Source organism: Styela clava, chromosome 7 (assembly GCF_964204865.1).
Source record: "Styela clava chromosome 7, kaStyClav1.hap1.2, whole genome shotgun sequence".
NCBI lineage: Eukaryota > Metazoa > Chordata > Ascidiacea > Stolidobranchia > Styelidae > Styela > Styela clava.
Genome location: NC_135256.1, coordinates 17,879,837 through 17,905,883, shown reverse-complemented (window position 1 = coordinate 17,905,883; position 26,047 = coordinate 17,879,837). Strand labels below are relative to the sequence as shown.

Genomic DNA, 26,047 nt, shown 5'->3' with positions numbered 1-26,047 from the left:
ATCATTAATATAATGTGTTTATGGGATTGAAATATTATTATAAAAACTTGAAATTGCTAACAAGTAGTCAAAGTTCTTTGAACTGGTTAGGACTCGGCTGATTTTATTTTAGAACACACAATTGGAGGTTGTGATATTTATGCCATCCAAGAGTTTCCCAGGTAATAAAATGATGTTGAAAAATATATATTGATGTTTTGTGGTATATCACACTAAAGTTGCTTTTTATCTTGTATAACGTATCCCAAAGAACATTTTATTCTACATAGTGTGCAGGGGCTCATCGTGTTAGCAACGACAGAGCATGCATGATCATATAAATGAAAATGATGATATTTATATGATATACGAGATCTACTTTCTTCGTTCTTGTCCCTGATTTTTCGTACGCACAAAATTACGAAATTAACATAACGTTGCATGCAGCAGGCAAAATGCTATACTTAGCTCATAATGATCAACGCAAATGAAATATGCGATCGATAAGATACATATATGCATTTGGTAAAAATGCGAAGTGTCAGCGTGCTATAAAACTAACTGCGTTTAACATATTTGAGTTGAACGATGTATATTGCAAGGGTAGATGAGTGATTATTTGAGAGTTTCATTTCGGAATGTTTTGAGTTCAGATTTAGTTTTGAATAAATTAACGGAAATGACGATTAAATGTTTAGGACTATTTAATTTTACGTAATATCGTCATATTATCATTAGCATTTTGTATGACCAGGATGCAAAAATGATTCATATCACGAGACGATGACTGGAACTTTCAATTGAATGCATGGATGTACGTTTACCCTACCACCATCAACTTTCGAAACTTATGTGCAAGGTGACGCACCAGTTTAGTCAACTTCCCTCGAAAAATCTCTTTAAAATATGCGCTAATTTTACTGCAATTTCTTGGTAAATTAAAAATGAGTGCTGCAAAGAAAAGATTCTGTAATGATAACTGAAATTACATGATCTGTATTATTTTTTTTTCTGTGGATGTTAAGAGTTGGAGAGAAGATGAAAATTTGAGAAAATAAATTGATTGTTCACATAATTCCATTAAATTTGACTACATTTTCCAAATTGTTTAATATAAAAGATGATATTGAACAAAAATGATTGGCAGTAATCGAGAGGAAATACTGTACGTCATTCGCAGTATATGTGTTCACTTCTTTGACAAAACATTTATACAAAAAAGTGGCCCCATTTGTTTCATAACTATATCTTTTTTCAAAGCAAGGTCACGAGAATCTATTAGAAAACGAAGAATCAAAATTAGAAACAAAGTTAGAGATACTCATAGATGGCTTATTTGGGGCGACTCATTGTCATACAATCCTGACAATGATCTGTGGAGTTTCTCTGATAAAAGGCTAACAAAATAAGATCGTGAAACAAGATTTGACGCAGAACTTTACCTATAGTTTGAAAAGTAGAAAGTGAAATAATACAGAGGAGGTGTACACTTATCACTCATCAGTGAGGTAAAACTTAACGGCGAGGAAGAATGGGCAGCAAGAAAGTAGATTTTAAAATAGTGAATTTTGAAAGTTATTCGATATCCGTCATATGGTACTTCAACAAGCAAGTTAATAAGACCACAACATAAAAATGAAAACAACAATTGACCAGTATGGTATGCATTCGAAAGGAGAACTGATTGACCAACATTTTACATTTGAAAGCATTACAATTACAAAAATGTTAATTGGTTACGATTTGCCACTGATAATGAATATTTTTCATGGAAGGAAAACAAATCATGCTGTACCAAGCATCATCTTTCGTCGGGGCTTTCGAGAATGTATGGCACTACTCTGAATAAACTTGATTACGTGAAACTAACTTGAAATACGTTGTAATAATCGGAGCAAAGTAATTTGAAATTTCAAAATACCCTTCACAATAAAACGAATCTTTTTAAGCAAGGTTTTTGTTTGTTCCGATTATTGAATCCGATATTAGTATTAAAGTGAGTTGATATTTTGGAAGCAAATTTCATCACGATACTCATCAAATTTAACATATATGTTTCTATTTCATTTTCAATGAACTTTTCATGACACTATCACGAATACGCAATGACTTGGCATTTCTATAGTCAAATTTGGCAATACAGACCACTCTTTGATTTATATCAGTGAATTGATCTGACGAAGAACACAGACCAAGTGTGGCTTTCAAACTCATCGGCGTCATTTCAGATATAGGAACGATATAGGAATAGATAGATTGATTGGCATAGCCAGAATGACACAAGAGAGATTTGTAAGTTTTCCACTTGATAGTATATCCCTGCGTTTAGGTAAGTTGCCTCGCGTTATAATTTTGTCAGACTCTATATCGATTCTATTTCTTACTCATCAACGCTTCATATGAAGCTAATAGCTTACATCTTAGTTATCTAGCAGCTATTAACTTGGGTATATGCGTTGTTGGTACTATCTTTAAATATCAATATGTGGTTGTTTGCTCAAGATAACATCCTGAGTGAAATGTATCGATTTACTTATTTGTAAAAAATCGTGATTGTTGAAATGGAACTCAACTTCGTTGTCACCACGGGGAATTTATTTTATATTGGACGCGCTCCGGATGGTTACATAGGAAAAAATTTTATATATATTTTGTATTTAAAATTACGTCAATCAGTTGATAAATTTATCATGTACGTAGAAATGCATTTTGTACAAAAGAAAGAATGTCAAGAGCAGTAAAACTGTGAACGAAAATATTTTGCAAAAATTATAAAGTCAAGCTCTGATTAGGCGACACCAACCGGCTTTAATATCCTTGGGATTTTGCGTTTAGCGTTTGCGCAAAAAAAAATTGATTTTCTTAGTAATTCCGAGAATTATCCATACATATCGAATCCATCACACGTGGCTGGTGACAATTTTGCAAGCTCTTATTTATCATTTGTAACACTAATTGTGTTCTAGTTTCTATATCTATATATAGAGTAAACAACTGAAACTTGAAAGTTTCGATGCCAACTGATTTCTATTTATTTATAAACAGTTATAACAGTTATATAATAATATTAATTACAATATGGAAATAAGATTTCCAATTATAATAGCGACCGTGATTGTAACATCACTGCAATGCTCTTATGGAATCACTTTCGATGGCGAAAGACCGAAACCCGATGGAACAGGTCCGAATATTTGTGGGGCCATCATCTCACAATGTATGCACAGATGCAAATCCCGTGAAAGCGATGGGAATCTTGGAACGGAATATGTACAACTAACCATTAATTTTCTCACCAGCGAAACTACTTGCATTACAAGCGAAACAGAAGTAAATGAATTGGTTTCAGCAAACCCACGTAAGACGCATTAGAATTATTTCCAAATGATTGAAATTTCCGTCTTCAGTGTGCTCACACAGTCTAAATTTTTACACTAGATTGGACTTTGTAATAAATTGGCACGAACAGAAAAGAAATTTTCACGTTAGGTTGAACACCATGTTAAAATTTGGCACGAACAGAGAAGATTGTATATATTACATTAGTGGGATTCAAAATAATATACAACACGAAAAAGTATTTATCGGAACTCGTGAACAGTCTTATTTGATAAGTTCTACCTAAAAATAAATCCGCCTTATTCTACCGAATACCAATACGCAAATTTATGAAAATACGATGAAGTAAAACAATTTAGTGCGGGCCGAAATTCAAAGCGGGAAGCATATTTCAAAAACCTTTTGATGCTCATATTTAATTGTATTGCAGCAAATTCGGATAAGTCCGTAGTGGTGTTCAATGTACCATGCTGTCAACAAAGACCATATCAAATTCCGGCTACAAAGTCTACAACAACAACAATACAACCTGTATCAGTAGTGGACACCAGGTCAACAATGACTCTAAACGACAGAGCTATTACACCTAATACGGTATCGAAAGAAAGTTCAGTGGTAACAACAACATTGTCCCCAACCACTTCATCGACCACAAGGCTATCACCCTCTCTCTCTACCACAACTACGTCAACGAAAGTGAACAATACCCCAGGAACTGGAAAAGTGACGGGGGATCCCACTAAAACCAAGGCATGGGATGACATGCTTCTTTTGGTTGTAACCATACTCTGTTTTGTTCTGCTCTTACTAATATTGGGGATCATGCTTTATAAAATTATGAAGAAACGACGTCGAAGGTGAACAAACGTTTTTTTTTTATTTGAAGGGAAATAATTAATAAGTTCTTTTTTACACTCATTTCAAAAATAATTAATTCATATTAACTCTCTGCTTGTTGATAAAAAATTTAATCCAATATTCGGGGTGAGAGGAAATAGGAAGAGCATCAAATTACAAAATCTCTTAAAAACCTTGCTATGACTGAAGTAATCATGGTAATATATATATTAAATTAACATTAAGTAAGTAACAGCATCCCGTTGAAAGAGCAAAATATTTAAATTGAAGTAATCACCCACTTTATTCGATGAAGAGTTGCTAGCGGAATATGTCCTCCTATATTTGCATTAAATAAATGGTTTTCAAATAAATTTAGAAGCTTATTTATTGTTTACAAATTTATTAACACAGAAAAAACCTGAAGAATGCGTCAACAGGTTCTCCTGCAACCAGCACAACATTGAATGGCGCAGTTTTGACAGGAATATCAAACGAGAAGCGACAAGAAAAATCTGCTATGGAAGTTATTAGTAAAGTTGTGAAAAGTATACCGCCGCCAGACGGCTATTACGAGGGGCCCGAGCTACTGGGATCAGGTAGAAGATTGATTTGATTATTTTGGTCTTTGTCATAAAAATTTTTTTCATGTTGAATCATTTGTTGTACAACATTTGAGAGTATGTTAGCAATTCGAATTTTTGGCGCGTCCCTCCAAAAATCGTTTTACAGTATTTCAAAATCGTAATGACACAGCAAAACTATTCAGCTGTTGCCAATTGAATAGGATGTGGTAAACTGTTCTCTCTATATAAATTAGATATATTTGTTTTTTCTCCGTGTCAAATATCTAAAAATGTAAGCCAACCTACATCTCAGGCAGACAGATTTATGAAAGTTGGCAACAAAAATCAAAAGTAATTTTTTTATACTACCGGATCGATACAATTGGGAATTAGAAAATCAAATAATTAGGGATCTTATATTCCAAATGCCGAGAAAAACGTGGTAATGTAAATCCAGTAAAACTGAACGGTTTTAGGTTAGCAGATTCGATTGGATCTCACACATAGAATTCTATTATAGGATACATGACACCCTTACAAAGGGATCCCAACACAGACTACATAGTGTTGGATACGATGACCACGCCACCAAAATCTAGATCATCAAGGGGCCGAGGACAAGATGAAGTGCTGATCGTTGGAACGGGACGTAAAAACAAGCATAGAAACGAAAATACTATCCAATACATTCCAAATGGCCATGCGGGAGGTTACTACAAAGGGAACTCACTCAGTAACACGAATAATACCCAATCACCTAAAGTCGTAAGCACTGGAACGTGGTCAGCAACAACCGTGAGGCCACAACTCCCAGAGCGAAACTTCGAGGCAATAAATCAAAAGCGACGCTCAGACTCGTTGCCACAAAATTTTATGGGCCCAACAGGAGAAGTTGAATACGACAAAGTAGCGTCGGATATGGCCAACATCACACAAGATGAAAGGGAGCGGGTTCGAGCGCAAACTGTGGCTGCTTCAGGAGCTGAACGAAAAAATGGCCAGTTTGATCAAAACGTTTATAATACACTGCGTGAAGAGAAGAAAGGCCAAGTTGGAGACGTTTACGACCTTCTCAGAGACGAGAAAAAGGTACAAGAAGAAGGGGACTACCAACGCTTAAATCGAGTTGATTCAAGAGCGAACGGTTCTTTCAGCGAAGAAAAGAAACTTTCACCACTACCCAAATCGCAGAAATCTGATTCATTCGACGAAAATGAGGAAATTGAAAATGAAAATAAGCAAGAAAGCGAATATCAAAGATTAAATATAGCTGAACATACCACCGTGGATACATATAATCATATAGACAATTTAACGGAAAGCCCACCAAAAAGTCGTTCAACGTCTTTAGAAGATGATTACGTACAGGAATTTCAAATCATGAAAAAGAAGCGCTCATTGCCTGATGGCGAGGAACAGATTATATATCCGGGGTCCGGTGACCCCGAAAACAATAATTCAGATGATGAGACAAAACAACTTACATCTCCTTACGAAAACTCGAGCAGACAAAAATTTCGGAAGCCAGTAAATATTACAAATAACCACAACAATCCGATTTTGAGCATCAAGTTAAAGAAAAAAGGCAATGAAAATTACATGGACAGAATAGGTGAGCTGATATTTTTATCATGGAATACTAATACCATATTATACCCATGTGATAGCACAGGCAGGCGTTGCTTAATCCGCATATTCCGCGGGTATAACAAGTATTTTTTCAAGCCTGGCCATTGTGACTATATAGAGATAGAAAAAATAGGTAGTTATCCAGGACATTTCCCAACGAATATAGCGCGGGAAATTTTAAGAAACTGACATAGTTTGTTTTTTTTAGATTCAGTTTCTGCACTAGAGTCCGAAGATCTTTGATGAAAATATGAAGGTATGTGTCGAGATGGTGGATATTTGAGCATTTCCTCACACTGATATATCTCAGCATTTTCTCACACTGCGGGGTAAAAAGGAAAGAGAAAAATGAAATACCGGGTTGTGGCCATAGATTTTGCTAAATCGAAACATTACGAAAACTGGTCGACGAACTGAGTAATTTGCCTGAAAGTGGATAATGGAAATATGCGTGTGAATTTGCAATAGAATATGACCGGAAATTGGAATGAATTCATTGGTAAATAGTTCGAGAATATCATTAATCTTTGAAGATTTTGACGAGATAACACAAACCGAAATGTAGCAAATTGATATATTTAATATAGCATATTGTGGAACCGGACCAACTAATAATTGAAACGTCAATGATAACGGAAATGCATTGCATAAAGCAAATTGAAAGTAGATATTAACGTGACAATCGATTATAAGAGATCACAATATTCGTCATAACGTTCTATTTCATTCGATCCGTATAAATCGTAATTTAAGCATCAAAAAACGTGCACGTAAACCATTTGGCATAATTAATTTAAGCAATATAATTACATTCGTGATATTTTGTATCTGCACGAATATGACACCCAAAACTGTCATGGCATTTCTCAGTAAATTATGCAAGCTGCTCACGCCTAATGACGTAAATGCCATAATATATTTCCAGATGAAGTGAACGATTCCATAATATAGCAACACATAGTCGTACCTCAGCAGTTTGAAATAGTAAAATTCATAATATATGACTGAATTGTGCTGTAGATTCGCATCTAAGTACACATAAAATGAAATCGCGATATATTACTCTTGGATGAAATTTTTTGCAAGACTGCCGATAGACCTGGGTACAGTATGGAAATACTAAAAAGTTGATGTTCCCCCAACACTCTCATTTGAAAAACGTTCCGCATTATTGCATTTGAGGGAATGAAATGTTTCAAAATATCAGTGGGTATTCCGATTTTCGCTACAGAGTCATATTTCTCGAATGTATTCAATAGTAATTTTCAATTCTACTTTAGATTAAAAACTCGATTAATATTTATTTTTCGATTCTATATTTTTGATGTTGAATACTAATTGCTAGTTTTCAATAAGTATTGATTAAGTTTTGTTGTTAAGTTTCTGTTTTTACAGAAAATAGCACAAAATTTCATGGATCGAAAAAGTGAAAAATCGTGGTTCATTATAGCGAAATCATAATGGGGTTCACAACACCACGAAAACGCAGCGAGTTTCGTTGCAGGTATCGTGATGACGTCGTTTGGCTTGCATTTGTTATTTTTGATTTCAGTTTTATCAAAACTACGTGACACTGGCAGGTGATTTGTTGTGGATTTCCCCCGGTACCTATTTCTGTTTGAGCCACCCTTATTTTTTAATCGAAACCTAAAGCTGCCAAACTAAATGCAGAAAAATGACAGCACAAAAATCTTCTAACTAATGCCTCCCTCATCATATTGAACATCGCAGGAGTGAAAGTTCACATATTTTTTATTGAATTGTTCAACTTGTCCTTTCTGTTTACATACTTTTAAACATTGTGTATATGCCTCAATCATCTTTATTGCAAATTTTTGATATAATAAATTATGAATTTTATGACTAATTTCTAATAAAAGATACAACAAACATGTTTTTGTGTGGATTAAACATGGAATAAAGGAAAATTGATGGAAACTTTTTGAGTTGGGGACATCCCGTGAACACTTTCTTCGTAACAAAAACTTCTTTTTATTATTTATCATAATATCGTTGATTTCAATCACCGTTCTATAGTTTAGTAATAATCCGAGGTAGACTCGTGTATAACCAAGAATGAGATGGCGATGTATCTCCTGATAGTTACACATAATTCAATAGATAATTACTGGGTTATCTACATATTTTACAGAATTATTACGAAATGGAGGAATTTATCAAGTAGTATATGTATCTATTCGGGAGAATTACATGAAGCCGAAAAGCGTACCCGAATGAACCTAAACATGTACGTTATTTTAACTGTCAAGTTGTGTTGTGATAATATAGGCAAATTAATGTAGATGCCTCACAACAGTTACTATATTCAATATATCTTAAATGCCAGTCTGCAACCTTTAACCCAATAACATGTCTGAAAATTTGTACAAGTGCATGGAAACTCAAGATAGTCATCAGCGGGTTTCGGGGACGTCCGTTTTGAAGAGCGTTATACTAGTCGTTTATAGTGAGAAAATTAGTCGAACTTTGTTGTTAGATGGAGCGATGTCACAGAATTTGATTACGATTTACAAAATATATTACATTGAATCACATGATAACCGCAATAACTTTTTCTTATTTATTCTCACAGTGTTTTTATTAAAAGCAAAATATATCACGAAAAGCAGTAGGAACGGATGATAGAAATAAAAAAATACATAAACTATAGTTACATGTTTTGACATAAACCATTAATCATTATTACGCTATGTCTGGCTATGCTGATACCTAAATATAAATAGACTTATTTTGGAAGAAATCTGTAAGGAAACAGGACTTTTGCACTTTATATGTTGCAGTAACATTAAATGGGACATGATCATATAAATATAAAATAACGTTGGTCAAAATAACCACATCCGGTTGATACTTTCTTAGTCACAAGCTTAGACAGCGATGGCGATTTTGGATTCGTCCACCTATAATATTGGTTTATCAGTTATAATCTAGAGTTGACAAATAAACGTGTGGATTGCCACACCTTTCTTTGTATCAGGTAAAATATGCGAAATCAAAGTTATTGTAATTTTCTTTTTCTAATTAAGGGGAGAATCGGATTATATCAAGACTGTGTGTGGTGGTCACTTTGTCTCTTTCAGTCAAGTATGTCACTTCTCTTTGGGAAATTTTTATATAACTGACCTTCTTCTATGTAATTGCTCAGATAGCAGAAGAGTGGGACGGCTATGGGCTGGGGGGACCTCTATACAGCTGGTTGTGCCACTACAATGCCGAATCAGCTTGTAGTAGGTGGGTTTACCATCCGTATCATCATGTGTCATACTGTTTGAACTTCTAAAACATACATATAGGACGGAGCTTTAAGGTGTGAAATTGGTGAGTATATACAAGATGCACTTCTAGCAAGTAGAGTTGGGAAGAAGGAGATTGAAAAATTTCGGAAGTCGGAAGCTGGAGTATACTTTTCTTCAAGATAAACAAATTGTAAAAACTAAAGAATTCATAGTGAAAATTTAGTTATCCAGCAATCGAATGATGAAGCCAACGTTTCCGACTCACATTGGGAGATGAAAGTGTAACTTTGTAAGAAGTATGATGCATTAAAATTTTTGAAGTCTATATTGTTTTTTTGTAAATAAAGGAACATGCCTTCTACAAATCGCGCTAATCAAATAAAAGCGTCATAGGCTGTTCCTTCTAAAGTCTAAAGTGTGCGCGTGTGCGCGAACAAGCATAGATTTACTGCGCACAGACGTATTTCGATGTAATGTAACAATGTTCTCGGTTGGCAGGTTGTGAGAAAGTTTGTTGTTGGCCCACCCATTACCCGGTTAGAATGCCAAAATTTCTTTATTGTCTTTTGCACAAATATTACTCATTTCCAAAAAAATGCTTACACACCAAAATTTCTGCGAAAACATACTGCAAAAATTTAGAGGGAACATTGGTCATAGGCTACATCTATAAATTTATATACAATTGGCAATGTTGCATTCTGAATTGGGAAAGAGACAGAGAGGAGAAAACATGAATAAACATGCGCTTCAGCGACCTCGCGTGTGTACTAAATAGAATATCATCGCAATCATCAGTTCAGTAGCGACATCTGTCGGTAGGATGGCGGACAACTATCACAGGTCTATCGTGTACTGTAATCAATGGCACAGGGCTGCCTGTTAGCATCAGAACAAGAATCCGATTGTCCTGTCGCGTGGTTACATGGTAGTGGTGCAAAATCATATATCCATTTTAAAGGTTCATATGTGATAAACAGCGGATGTGCGCGACGGGATAGTCTAACAGTAAAGGCGCTGGGCTTGCCTATGTTGACATCGCAGGTTAAATGAATTACGTCGCTGCGGCGAACCTTACTTTGGGTAGGCGATGGTGAACCAGAAAACTTCTAAAAAAGTTCCCTACCAAAAATTGCAGCTTCTTACATTTCAGTGAGCCTATTCGAAGTAAAGGCATGAAAGCCGATAAAAGTGCTGAATCATATCATGTCTAAACCTTACATTTGGGTTTTACCAATATCGTGAACTATTTCGTTAAAAATCGAAATGCTATGCCACTGTGTTACATAAACAGTGTTCAAATCGATAAAAAAAATTCTATAGTGCGCTTGATTGGTTGGGAATTGAGACTGAACAAATGTAAACGTTGAGGTATTTTCAAAGGTTTTAACAATCAGTTTCAAGAACCATAGTATCAAATTGAAGCAAAATTTTAATCTGCTGATCGATCTACGCATGGTGGGGAAGATCACGTTGTATGTCCGGGAATATTCTTGACGATTCAAATATGCAAAACGTCAAGGATTTGCTTTCCTAATCAATTCAATTTTAGACGCAGATTAGATTATTAAATACAAATCATGCTTGAAACTACTATATCTCAATAGAGAAGGAACGCTCCACTGTTTTGAGTTTTATAACCCCGATCAAACTTGATATGCATAACACCAATGATCATCAACTAATACACTTCAAAACAATACATAAAATGTACATGCGTTTTACTGTATATCATCTCGAATTGAGGAATATATTCATTACCTTTCAATTAAATACGCCTATAACTGGTCATTTGTTAACATTTTTGGCTGAGACACACTTTCGTACGTTGATTGTTTTATGTATCAAACCAGACAAATTAACAAATTAGTGCGAAATCATTTTTCTACAATCCTGCAGTCATTATATAAAGCTAAATGATTGATAAAATGAAGCCAATTTTACATATATTTAATCAATAGAACAGTGAAACTCATTCAACCCATATGAAAATATATATCGAGAATATTGTGATAAAGCATTGACGCGAAAGCCATTTACAATTTTATGCTTCAATTTTTATTACAGCTGAACTAGCATTTTGCTTTGAATTTTTTTACTCAGATCAATGACTTTGACGAAAAGCTAGCTTGACACACTATGGTTGACATGCAAGCAACAGATATTGTTGCTGTCATCAAACTTCATAGAATCTTGGTTGATAAACAACAATCGCATTTTCTGCGGCCGAATGCCATTTGTGTTGTGACGGTGATTGCCAAAAAGCAATATTTAGACACCAATTAGGTATGTTGTTGGCCAGGAAGTGTTAATTTAATATTATATGATGTTTCGATTTCCTTATTCATTTCTTATGAGGGAAATATGCATGACAGAAGTTAATACCAACTCATACTGGGAGAAAAATTCAGTGCTAGAGTGTTAAATTGAACAACGATGAATTGCGAGTAACAATATATATATATATCAAAATAGTTTTACAAATATCCACCTCCCCAATCCGAGGCTTCGGCGTGACAGGTAAAATGAAGGATTACGTAAAGAAATATCAAAAGCTAAAATAAAAGGCAAATTGTAACGTAATGCTCCATTCAAAGATGCAAATCTGTTATTGATAGAAGATGTGCGACGATATTTGACGTAATATGCGTACGTGTCGTGCTTTGACATTTGGTTTGGCAAAAACTGATGAATACGGGTCACGAATTCGATGAAAGAATTCGGTTTGATCCCGAACTAGATTATAATTGAGAAAAGTACATCACAAGAAAAGTGCAAGTTGTAGCTGATGCGTCAAACCGTTAAGGTGAGAATATGTCGTCGCCTGCGTCTTTGGCAAAGATATTCGAAGGAAAATTAAATAGATTATACTTACATAATTACTAATTATTACTAGTATTATTAGTATTGCTATACTTAGTATTACTATTATTATTACTAACATGATGATAAAAAGAAGGAGGTGTCGCGCTCAGACACGGAGAAACGGTTATACAAAGAATAGAAAACTTGAAACTTTACCCTCTGTTTTGCTGTGTAATTTTATCTGTGTTAAAATTGTATCAGTAATCATGATTGTTTATTCAGCAGGTGTCCACAAATAAAAATAAGATTGGATGAGATCCATAAACAACATAAAATTAAACATTGCACATTTCACATAAGTTCTTTTACTCAGATTTATAATATAAGCCATCATTCGCAGAATAGCTGCATGAACTCTGCCAATAACGTCAGTGGGCACAGGAAGGACGTGTCTGAAATCGGCTATAATTAGGCTTCATTATGAAACCCTAAAGCAATATACCAGGAAGGGTGGCGCTCATGATATTTATTAGTTTTCTCTTTATTGATAGACAAAAGCGGAAAGGAGATTTAGTGTTGCAGTCACATGAAATACAGAAACAGCATTATGTTATACAAATTTTATGCTTCAGGTGAATGCGAAGGAATAGTTTTGGAACCTGAAAATTTAGAAATATATATTTTTAAAGCATTCTAGATTCCTATTTTTGACAGTAGAGCCGATAAACTGTAATCTAATTAATAAAATGTGTTATGATTTATGAGTATTTCGAACACCGGGCGTAAATCTTTTGTCTCATTCTACATGTCAAGAAGATGATTTAAACCTGTACTTGATCAAATACTTTGACAGATGTTTTCTTGAAGTCAGATTTTCTGTGACAGGTTTGACAAATGTCACCTTGAAAAACGGCGTTTCGATAATTTGCAGCATGTCTTAAAATAGAAGCAAGAATTGCACAATTTGTGAGGTAATAGGTCAGGTTCAAACGCGTTATACAATACACTTGTTATGGTGGCACAAAATTTATTAAAATGGGTTTACTTTATCTTACTAGAGCACATATCTATTAAGACTAACGAAACCGACATCATTTGTAGTTTACCAATTTACCATATATGCATCAATGTAATAAAGTGGTTAAATGCCACCAAAATTTTGTTAGAAATTCAAAAAGTGTATTGTGGACTTTTTCTGAACAAGCCACACGGCATGATATGTTAGTACAGTAATATAGTACTGCGAATTTAGAATTCACCTTTGAAGTCATTTTTGCAGACATGTTGAATGGTAAACAGAAATGGTCATGCATTGTCAACAATGTTAAATGTTAACAAAGGTTGATCTAGTGTCATATCAGAGTTTTACACATTCTGTTTATTATAACATACATTGACTTGATATTCACGAAAACGTTGTATGGTGACACGGAAGGTTTATGCATTCATTAAAAGTAGGATTTTTCAAAGGATAATCGATTACTCATCTTTTAAAAGCGGGATACATCACAGATGAAAAGACGTTCCATGAGTTGCATAGAGTTTGATTACTGCGACGAAAGAAAATATCGTTTTACCTAAAACTTAAAGGTTTTATGAAACATTTATCACACATATGTGCGTGAAACACCTTAATTACCTCAAAATTTACTGAAAATTTCCAGTAATTTCATATCCTATTTAAACAGCATTTTTTTATTATTTTACCATTTATTAATATGGTATATAATCGATACGAATCAAGCGACTTCGTCCGTAACCAAAAGTGAAAATGCGCAATAAAGATATATTGTCTAGGATAATTTTAAATCAAATGAACTGCCCGAAATGCGGGAAATTTCTTCGTGAGAGAATTTTGAAACTTCCTCGACAACAGTCTAAGTGAGACGACAGACTTGAAGATGTTCCAAGAGAAACTTGTCAGGACTGTCAAACCGCGATATTTAAAGGGTAAAAGAAATCAAAACGGTTTTCTTTCAAGAACTCTAAGAAAGAGAGCTTATCATTGCAGAAGACAGAAAGTTACGTACTTGGACTGTATATTTGGCATTGTGTGATATATATTAGATCTCAGTTCGTTGTCGACAAAATCAGTAAAAGTGGTGAATGTGTGAGGGTGATGGGAAATAAATTCACATTAAAATTGGTATATTCTCATGAAATCATTTTTATTTCTTCACCAAAAGTTTTTGGTGTTACGAAGAAACATCACCTATGAAGTAACCCGTGATTTCTCAGAACAGATGGGATTTGATGAAAGTTGTAACAGAAAAGGGCATGATCATGCAATCGATTCGAATATGAGAAAAATGAAATCAGCGGGTTCCACAAATTAGTACGGGACGGAAATTGGTAAAGATATGCTGCTTTAGCACGGAGTAATCTATTGTCTAAAACAGCCGCAGTCGCCTAAAACGGCTTATATATTAGCATTTTTGGTAATATAAATAGATAGCAAATGAATATATCATTTCCAATATAAAATAATGAATACGTACACGTACACGGTAAAAGCAAGGTAACGAGACAGGACAGTTTAAAATAAAATTGTTGAATAAGAATGCTCAAACACATTGACTAATATGGTAAACTTGAAAAAAAGACTTCAGTCCTAAATTGTCAAAATGATTTTCAAAGACTTTAACCAAATGATTATATATTCATTTCTTGTAATACATTGATTAGGCGACAAAAGCAATAATAGAAATAAATCATGTTAATTTTGATGTAACAAGAAATGAGCTTAATAACGTCCAGATCATTCAAAACCGGATTTGAAAATCGCTTTTGTCTGGTACTAGAACCGTATAAAAATCATTTATCCAAATTTTCTAACAATTATAAAAGGCAGTTAATGGCATATGTATATAGGCGAACTACTTTTAGATATGTTAATATGCGCTATTACGAATGGTCATAGATGGCCCAGTTGTTTTAAATAATATTTGCTTTCGAAACGTAACTCGGTATTGATGGCAAAGTCGAACTTGGACAGTCTATATATATATATAACATGATCTAAATTTCATTCAGGTTTGGTTTTAGAGTAAATTTTTCTAATCTCAAAGACACTTTAGCTTCAGACCTAAGGCTGTGAAACTGTCGACAAACTACTATCAGGTTGGATATAGAATGGAGAAAACTCGGAATAACGTTTGGTGTATCTTTATTGCAGTGTTCTACTGGAGTCTTATTTCATCACTTGCTGGTAAGAAAATTTATAACGTGTTCAAATTCATAACAAATAAAATAAATGAAACATTACATTGTAAATTTAAAATTTATATAATACAGTTTTTATCTAATAAGCTTCGTCAAAATGTACATCATAATTTGTTGTGTGCGACAAAAAATAACTTTCTACGACATTCTTTCTTATTTTCTCTTTGGTATAGTTTTTATGTATAATAAATTGATCGTTGGTTGAATAACATACAACAAAACGATTGGCGCTCATTCAAAATCGGCTGGATAAATGTATGGTATACGTAAGATGAATGATATTTTAATATCGGTATTGTTGTATACAAAGCCAAATTGGCTGCAAACTATTTACGTGTAAGCTTGATGCAATACCTACAAAAATTCCGAATGGACCAAGAGTGATTCGTAGCAAAAAAAATAGGTTTTCAACGTTGACTACCGCTCATACCCAATATCCCATATCTTATGTAACATAATACAACCAGGTACTGATGTCCAGAACTAATTTCTACAATCCGCGGTTTTTACAGAATCAGTTATTGACTCATCATGCAAATGCGAAGAAAACACACCACCGGGAAAAGCTTTCACATTCACTGTCATGAGCTCGTGGTCAGCATGCGAAGATTGGGCACAACATGAAACAATAGAAGTAGGGTGCTACAGTGGTATACAAAGGCGTATGCTAAAATGTCAATACAAGAACATTGACGGTGCGCCAGAAACTCCGGAAATACGCAAATTGAACGCAAGATCCGAAATGTGTACTGAATCTCGGAGATGTCTTACACAGGGAAGAATATGTGAAGGATTCTGGGGCCAGTGGACAAATGACAGCCCATGTAATTGCGTTTCGAGGAAAAAGGTTCAAACAAGATATTGCAACAAACGGAGTCAAGTAAGTTCCCTACTCATATATACAAAAAAAATTTCACACTTCGACTAGAATAAATTCAACAAATAAAGCCAACTTTGTATTGCGGGCTGATGTCAGAGATTTTGTAAAAGGCTGTTTCCCAGAAAAAAACAAAAACAAAGTGATTAACGTTTAAAGATGTGTCAAGTCAATGAAACAAAGTTATCATCAATCCACAATTCATCCACCTACCTATAACTGTAAGGAAATGCAGAATATTGTTTAATCTGAACAAACTTTCCAAACGTGCATGAGAATATGATATCAATCGATAAGTTCAAAGCTACGGCGTATATTATGCAAAAAGACAGTGAGATGGTCGCAACATTGAAATTCCCCGAATCGTTAATATACGTGATATGCAGAATCTTCGCTCACCATTGGAACGTCTGGACATTAAAAAATCGTGATCTATGTTTGTAAATATTTTATTTTTGATCAGTGATATCTGTTTTTATCAAGGACCGTACTGTTGAGAACAAAGATCTCTCTATACATTGTCCGGGGAGTGATGGGCACTTTGAACAAAACAGAACAATTGCATGTGGTATTCGAGATTGCCCACGACTAACAGAGTAAGTATAATCAGGAAAAATATAAGTTTGACAGCAACACCTATCAATCAAAATCATTTATTCAAATTCTGTTGATTTACAGTTTCTGACGAAACAGGTTACATTCACAAAGTAGACCGGCGTATTCCAACCCTATAGCGCATGCAGTAAATTGGTAGATCTGTTGTCAAATTGCGACTTTAATTTGAAACATTTATTTTATTTTTGATTTGCGCAATTTCCCAAGGAGTTCAAAGCCTTCCATTGATTTCTCTATCAGTAACTGAGTAACAAATATTGCGTTCGTTAGCTTGTTGACAAAAAGAGTAAACTAGGTTTTCCTGTTTTGTATTTTCAATAATGCTTGATTTTCTTGAAAAAGTAGCATTTAAACAGATTTGGTGTACTGTGAATACTGTCCAACGAACTATATTTGGAGTTAATGTGTAATTATAAGATGGTAGGAAAGAATACATAATGAAATTCCGAAAAATTAAACACCAAATTCAGATTTTTCATCATTTCCAAACGTAAAAGTATCCCAATATCAGTATTCGCCTATTGTTGAGTATGAAGAATACTGTATACCCTTGTCAAATCTGAATATTTTTACGTCATATTCAAGTTATATTTTCTACTGTATGGAACTCTAAAACTAGATTGACCTATATGTACGCCTGATAACTATTTAGGTAACTTATAAAGGTATTATAAGTACAACAATCAGAATTATATACGCATATGACCTGATTACCAATTTACTTATTTTTATGGATATTGATCAAGTCGTATACGTAACATAGTGCCGAAATGTTAGAGCATATGATGAACAAACCGTGCGTTATTAAGACATGAAAAATGAGAAATCCATTGGAATCGTGATTACCAGACAAATATTGATCTCAGACTCGATTAATTTGGACTGATCTTAGAAAATTGACCACATGAAATATTCGTTTTAATAATGGATATATCATAAAAATTGACTCTCAGATAAGCTTTCTTATAAATATGCACAGTGTGCCTAAAAAAACAATATTCAGCACATAGGTAACCTAACTTACAGAAAAATTGTTGGCAGATTGTACCCTCACTGTCCTAAAAGTACACAATATTTATTTAGAATTATAATTATTAAAATTTGTAATAAGACATAATGTCAATATATATGCAAATAAGAAATCACGTCACAATGGAAATTACTTAGCGCTATTACACACGACTGAGAGTCGATTTGCACAAGCACGGTTTCTCGCTAACAAATTACATTTATCATAAGTTACCAAAAATCAATGGCAGTACCAGAAACGAACAAAGAAGATTTCATTGAGAAGTAGTATTTAACGTTAAAGCGCCAGTGCTTTGTTTATAGATATACAGACGAATATAACTTTGTTACACGTGATTCAGTACCGAGAAAAACACATAAAGAAGAACCAAAATCATAAAATTGTAGATATGAATCACTCTACAGCTATTTCAAAACAACATTCCTGTATCTGTTTTTCAGAAAATCCACTACGACCACGACAACAATTCAGAATAGTTTAGATTCTTCACCGCGAACGACGACACTGCCGGTAGCACCGATTGAAACAACTAGTACAAAAGGTAACACGAAATTAGAAATTTTCGGTAATGTTAACCCCTAGAATACAAAATCATTGATATCAAAAGAATCGTTTCATGAGTGCTCATAGTAACCATAATTAGCACGAGTATATATAAATCTAGGAAGCAACAGACGCAGAAAATGTTTATGCATTTGGTCCACCAAGATAAAAGGAAAGAAATTTGAAACTTCTTAATGAGACTCATATTGCCCTGAGTTGGTACAATATTATTACACCCATTTTCAGGAATACTTTGGAATAATTTAGGGTTTTTTGGTTGAAGATTAAAAACCCGTTTCCAGGAATACTTTGGAATAATTTAGGGTTTTTTGGTTGAAGATTAAAAACCCGTTTTCAGGAATACTTTGGAATAATTTAGGGTTTTTTGGTTGAAGATTAAAAACCCGTTTTCAGGAATACTTTGAAATAATTTAGGGTTTTTTGGTTGAAGATTAAAAACCCGTTTTCAGGAATACTTTGGAATAATTTAGGGTTTTTTGGTTGAAGATTAAAAATAAAAAGTAAATATCAAAATTAATTTATTGTACTCTTCATTCACCGTAGCTTTATGCTTTGTATCAAATTTATTTCATTGTACTACTTAGAAAGAAGGCAAAAGTTCAGAACTGAAATTTCAATATGCTTAGTTTAATTAACTACGTACGCGTCTTTATTTTGCCAATAAACCATGATTCATAATTTTTACTGCACTAATATCCCCCAATAATTGTAGTTTTATTCATAACTTTTATAAATATTAAATAAAAACGTTTCATAATAACAAAATTTGGTGTAGGGGTACAACACCATCTTATCCCTACACTACGCATTTACAATCAATCTTCGTCAAAAGTCAACTCAATTATATTATATTGGCAATCGTGGTCGGAGTAACTATGTAAAAAGAGGGTGGGGCCACAAAAGACTTCTACTAAGTAATGCAAAGGTGCGGTAAATAGTTTCACAGATTATATTTTAATTTTCATATTTATTATAAAACAGCGGCTTCAGATACAACATCGGCGGAAGAAAAGGCAGAAGAAATAGATTCGTACTTAACAACACAGACTTTTATTGTTGCTGGAGCGGCAGCAGCGGTTGCAATCTTCGCAATAATAATGCTGATAGCCGTCTGCTGTATGAGACAAAATCAACATAACGATAGAAGTGGAAACAAAAAGATTGAAAACAAGTAAACAGTGACAATTGAGAAAATCTACTAATCAAAGCCACAATGAATAAGAACAAAATTGTGTACAATGGAATTGCTTATTATATATATATCGGGGTTTTGGATTGCACATATTTTTACAGATTTGGATTTATAATTCAAATTCAAATACTTTTGCTTCATTGCCAGCTATTTTCTAATCTTGGTTTTTTAATTCCATCAACGTTAATATTATCTTTTGTAAACACTTTTTGTGCATTCCCTCCAAACAAGGGTCTAAACAAGCCATCAGGATACGTAAAGAACTATTTCCTCCCAGGTGGGGTGGGATTCGAAATTACAAGATAAGAAGTAATTTTCTTATGGGTAATATATATTACCACGGCTGTTAGAACTAGTATCCAAAGTAACGATGTAGACATTGTTCTTTCGCGACATGCAAAACAACATATTATCGCATGAAAGTGGCGAGACATTTTCTGCAGTTGCCAATTTAAGCTTCTTGAAGTAAATGTATTTCCTCTAAAGACAACATTAAATTATTGCCGATTGACCTACTACAACAAAAGTATATTAACAATGGAATATTTTAATTTCCAGTAACAACTCCCAAGTGTCACATATCATACCACCTCCACTTCCTTCCAGTAATGGATTTTCTCGCCCTGGAAGCATAAGCAATCATCAACAACAACTATATGATGGAGCGATTCCAAATAGTCTTTACGTTCCTTACGTCGACAGCAGTAAGTAACTTCGGAGATTTTTAATAAATACCAAATTGTCTATGGTGGTTATATGTGTTTTGTAAGACACTACCACATTTTATCGATAAGTGGATATTGTCCTATTTTGTCATCATTAAGCTATATATATATTATTACACAAAACTGTCGCCTACGCACCACATCATTATTCATCTTTTCATGCAATCAATAAACAATTTAACCTGCTCTTGCAATTTCTATAAATTTAAATTAACATCGTAAAGTTTTATTAAACAAACAAATATTGACAAACTTTTGTCAATATTTCACTGCAACTATTGGTTTCCTATATGTTAACGATAAATGATTACAATTTTTAATTATTTTGCAATTATTCTCCATTGTTTCAACAATATACTAAAAATATTGCAGACGGTGATGAGTACAATGTTCCACAGCCAGGATATAGCACTCAACCAAGTCCTGCCCGACGAGCCTTAACCGCGCGGTTGGGGCAAAATCCATGGCGCCCGATTCCAAAAATAGCATACCGGGACAGAAGTGCTACTGTGAGTGCCTTACATCAAGAGTATGACACAACTTTAAGGGACCGACCAGTCCATCGACCCAGCGGGTATCCACGTTCTATAACATTACTTAGACCCACACGGGAAAGTGCGTATGAAGTCCCTATAGATGGTGTGGATGACGACCCTGAGATATACTGGAGTATTGAAGATACAGAGGCACTTAAGACATACCAAAGCGGTTCTCAACCGAATGTTTCTATATACAACCAATTCTAGTACCAGTAATATAACACACGACATTAAAAGTGCATCGTGTATGCCAATGAAGTCTACAAAGACCTCTGCGAAGAAGTGAAGTTGGACGTGAGTTATTTTAACTACGGCTCAACTACAGTGTCATTTCTCCATTATAGAACTCCAAATGTAGTCAAGAACACGCTTTTTAATGTGGTATCAATTTTGCTCACCAAATTAGTATGGAGAATATAAACTGACAGATATATGCGGATTCTACACTGTAAAATGCCAGAAGCAAACAACCCATAGCATCAAAGACAAAATAAAGTAATTAGAAAAAGACCACAATACTTTCGTCATAAATGTTTAGCAAAATATATGATAAACACTTGAATGGATCTCACCGCGTGCAATGGTGCTGGGCAAAGAAAATATGCCACGATATATATTGAATCCAACTGACGACTTCAGCTTCTGGCCTAATGTTAAATAAGGTGTAACCGGTCAGAGTAACGTATACTCATTGATTTTATATATTGTGTCCGATCTCCCATATAAGGCAACCGTGTTGCACTGTATTTCACTGAAAACTTGGCACAGCTCTAATATTATTGATGACATTGAGACACCACATACATTGTACGCTAAAATACGTGTACTTTATACTTGTACTGCTACCACGTAGCTTCATTAAAATGTAGAAATAAAATCAAAGAATAGACTTGAATTGCGAATTGATTTTCAACGTGCGTGTAATTACGCAATATACCGTAATTATAATAGGTATTTAAATTTGTTCAATTCGTTAGCCCTACAGTTGAGTGTTTAATATATGTTTGTTTTCTACAATAGCAAAACATTTGCCAGCTAATTTCGAAGGGGCGAATCACCGGTCGTACTGGAAAATATTTACATGGTATTCTGCTATTCCAGCTCCAGGGCATTGTCATTGTACATAGGACGTTTGTGCTTCTTTCTGTGTTTTGGCTCGAACTTCAAACATCTGTGTATTCATATTTGAGTGTGTGACATGACATTGTCATTGTTTGGACTTTTGGGGCTTTTTTCTCTGTTATGTCTCAAACTTCGAGCATTTGTTTATTCATATTTGAGTGTGTAACATTTACTACTTACTTACCTTATGTATAGTTTTGAATAAAAAAACTATTAAAAAGCCAGTTGTGAAGATGGTGTACATTTTTGAGCATATAGAGGTTTTATATGAACTGTTTTTTGTGTAATATTTTTTGAGAAAGTGGCATTAAAGGAAATATTAAACGTTCATCCAACACAAATAAAATATATATTTGCATCAATTCAAGTCAAAAATATATTTTGTGCAACTCGGCGTGTATCTACTTCTTATTATGTGACAGTCCTGACATATAGCTAAGCTAAATCCCAAATGTAGCCTTAAGATTCCCAACATTTTGATTATTTTTATTTCTACCAATAAGAATATATCGCCAAGCATATTGAGTACATATTTAATACGTTGCTAATATTATCTTTAAACTAAGTTTACCACTCACCCAACTGACATCCGGCGCACCAATAGGGAACGGGATTGAAGTTACTGGAATCTATGCGGTATGATGAAGGATATACTCGAATCAGTCTTCCTTGATTCAAACGAACTATATCGGCGGGCTTGCTGGAAATAACACTGGAGGCTTTTGCTTCACTGAACGACCAAACATCAAAACTGCCTAGTTAAACAAATATCGTAGTAGTAATAGTAGTAGTCAATTCAGGGCTGAGGAGCCGGAGCTGGAGACATGAGTTTCGAGATAAATTCCAGAATAATATTAAAATTTGTGCTGATGTTTTATGGTGGTGGTCGAACAAAAAAACATCAATGGGTATGAAGTCGGACATACTGTAGCCTTTGTGATTTCCAACCAGCTCCCCGGTCCTGGTAGTCACAGTAGTACTGCGACTGTCACATTAACTTTGCTTGTTATTGATAGATATTCTATTTGAGGTCGCATTAGCGATGGTGCGTTTTTATAATACTACAACCAGCTGCTTTAAACCAATGACAACGAATTACACATGATCTTCATGACCTTTTACAACAAAATATATACGAATACATCATATCGTCTGGAAAGTAAATGGGAACGTACAAGCTGCAAATTTCCAACGGCACATAATCAGAATTTAAATATGATATGCCAGAAACTCTGTATCATTTATGTCAAAGAAAACTGTCTTCTTACCCTTTGACAAGTCGCTGAATCCCGGGAAACCCACTGATCTCGTGTATTGCACCAAATCGGAAAGCTTCTTCGATAAAACCTGTCGTCGTTTCCGAGGAGATCCTGAGTTGAAAAATAATACAATGACGGGAACGTGGAATCTCATCATATCGGCTTGGCGGGAAAGTAACGATAAAAATAACAATGAGTCATTACCGACGTGTCGACGAAACAAGATCACCCGGGCGCATTCAGGATTTTGGTTTGGAAATTTGATGCGGTAGCGTCATATTTGAAGACAACTTGACTCATGCTATCGATTTTTGCGGGACTAACTACTGTCACCGTTCTATTCTTTTGCGCTGATGGATCGTATTTCTACAATCTAAGGATAATTTAAGGTAAAAATGGATGATGTCTATTCCAAATTATTCAAGATTTACAATGACACAAATATATTTATGTTACGTTTTGTCTTACGACAGTGTGCTGCAGCCGCAGGTATCTTGAATCTTTTGGAGTTATAAAAAATGACTTATGTGATGCTTCACGTAACTTTCAATGGCATGGTATCATTTCGTAACGAGCCAAGCAAAATCTTTTAGAAGAAAGAAACGCCTTAACACAGAAACTATTCCTAATTTTCCTTGTCAAAATAATGTACATAAGCCACTTCAAAAAATTGAATCTTACCTTTTTGTAGTGGTTGATTCAAAGAATTGACGTCTGAACCAAAGACTGAGCCTCGCTGGAAAAAAGAAATAGCAGGTCCATAACATTTGTGAGCATAAGCCACATAGATAGATTTATACACTAGATCGACCAGATGTATTAGTAGATCACACAGATGAATTAAAACCCCGAACTTGACCGAATAATACATTTCATAAATTGAAATCGTGGAAAATAGCATTTTATCGAACATTCTAACGTCCCACTCCACCACTAAGCAACAAGAAACAGGTCCCAAGGGTCTTCTTAGGATTTTCTTCATCTTGAAGAGAAATCTTATACAGTGTATAATACGACGAATTGCAACTCAAACAACGATAAACAATACTAAAGAAACATTGCCCTCTTTTATACAACACAAAAACGTCAAATCACACGATCACACAATACAAAAATCAATTTTTATCAATATACAAGGCGTTTCAAAAGTATGTTTCTAACTAATAATAATTAATCGATTTAAAAACTGGTAACATATTTTGGAACGCCCCGTACGACGCCAGAATAACAATCACCATTGAACATCGCATGTATCTGAAATGCAACGCAATATCAGGAACAAATCCAGTAAATAGAATATTTCAATTTGCACCAGCTTATATTACCCAACTTCGAGATTCCACGTTGAGGCCGAGTTTGGGTTTGCAATATTAGTGAATACAAAAGCAAACCCAGCGCATATCCCTGCGATACACTGACACATTAATTTTGCGTTACAAACAAGAAGACAACGACAGATATGTTGATAACGACGTCGAACATCTCAATATACCTTGTATCTTAGGCTCAGTTTTCGAGACATTCTACGTCGAAAACTAACCGACCTTCCCAATTTTTGTGGGGAGTCAATGTTTTCTCCAATCGGTGACGACGTATCTGTATTCTCCACAGATTGACTTCGACACTAGAGATGTAAAACTTGAAATTGTTTGTGGGAACAAAGTCAGGGCTGCATATTATTTGTTGAAAGCAGACATATCGAGATTTTCATATGGGCCGCTATAGGAGAATATAAATTGTCAGTACTACATGATAAGTAATCGCCTTAAGGTAATATGACTGATTATAACATCTCTTTATAGGTAACTTACTCCCTCGTCAACATTTTGTAGAGCAAAATGAGTTGAAATGAACAAAAGCATCCTATAATTTTGAGATCGAACCCAAGCCCTCGTTTGATGAAAAAAACACATATACAATTCAACACTAGAGAATAGTAATACTTTTTCATTTTCTACAATTTCATTAGTAAATACTATAATGATGGAGATACATACTTCATCTTTGTCCGAGGTAGTCACGTCTCGTTTTTTCGGCACTGTGTTTCTAGAACGAAAATTGCCACCAAATCTTTTCATAACACTGTTTTTGCTTTTAGATTCTTTTTCACAGTTCTACAAAATTAATTTATAGTTTTTCGTTGGTATTTATATTGACAATAAGTTTTGCTTTATAATTATCGTTAAAGAACATGGATGGAAATTGAGGAGTCCATGTTTTGCTGTACCGATCTATTCTTCTATGTCTTATCTTATACGTTGGTGTTTCTCCAAAGACGAAAATGTTGGTTAAAGTTGTAGAACTATATTTCAATTTGCATCCCAGATTGAAGATGTGCTATGGATTTAAAAAAAACACTGTATCACATTCATTAAAATCAATTGATAAAAATACCCAACCAAATTTAGAAACAGATAATTCGGGCTGGGTATTTCAAATCGAACATTCGAATCGAATATAGAATTGAAATTTTAAATTAATAATTAATAT

The 26,047-nt window shown here is 34.3% G+C and overlaps 3 protein-coding genes across 4 annotated transcripts in view; 2 read left to right on the top strand and 1 right to left on the bottom strand.

Moving 5' to 3' along the window:
• LOC120327925 (uncharacterized) overlaps positions 1-26,047 on the bottom strand; it is a 115,001-nt gene that overhangs the window by 57,194 nt on the left and 31,760 nt on the right. For both annotated transcript variants that reach the window (XM_039394298.2, XM_078114197.1), the window contains exons 13-16: positions 25,555-25,671; positions 24,239-24,293; positions 23,567-23,668; positions 22,877-23,053 (exon numbers count right to left, since the gene is read on the bottom strand). In XM_039394298.2, the coding sequence (XP_039250232.2) occupies positions 22,877-23,053; positions 23,567-23,668; positions 24,239-24,293; positions 25,555-25,671 (451 nt within the window). The remainder of the gene's footprint in view (positions 1-22,876; positions 23,054-23,566; positions 23,669-24,238; positions 24,294-25,554; positions 25,672-26,047) is intronic.
• LOC120327927 (uncharacterized) lies at positions 3,052-8,223 on the top strand. Its single transcript, XM_039394300.2, has 5 exons — positions 3,052-3,337; positions 3,749-4,175; positions 4,570-4,754; positions 5,242-6,333; positions 6,559-8,223. Exons 1-5 carry the CDS (start codon positions 3,058-3,060, stop codon positions 6,591-6,593), a joined length of 2,019 nt encoding a protein of 672 aa, XP_039250234.2. The 5' UTR covers positions 3,052-3,057; the 3' UTR covers positions 6,594-8,223.
• On the top strand, positions 15,428-22,692 carry LOC120327929 (uncharacterized). Its single transcript, XM_039394302.2, has 7 exons — positions 15,428-15,620; positions 16,147-16,514; positions 16,995-17,107; positions 18,597-18,697; positions 19,702-19,891; positions 20,471-20,616; positions 21,010-22,692. The coding sequence occupies exons 1-7, from the start codon at positions 15,545-15,547 to the stop codon at positions 21,381-21,383; spliced, it is 1,368 nt and encodes a 455-aa protein (XP_039250236.2). The 5' UTR covers positions 15,428-15,544; the 3' UTR covers positions 21,384-22,692.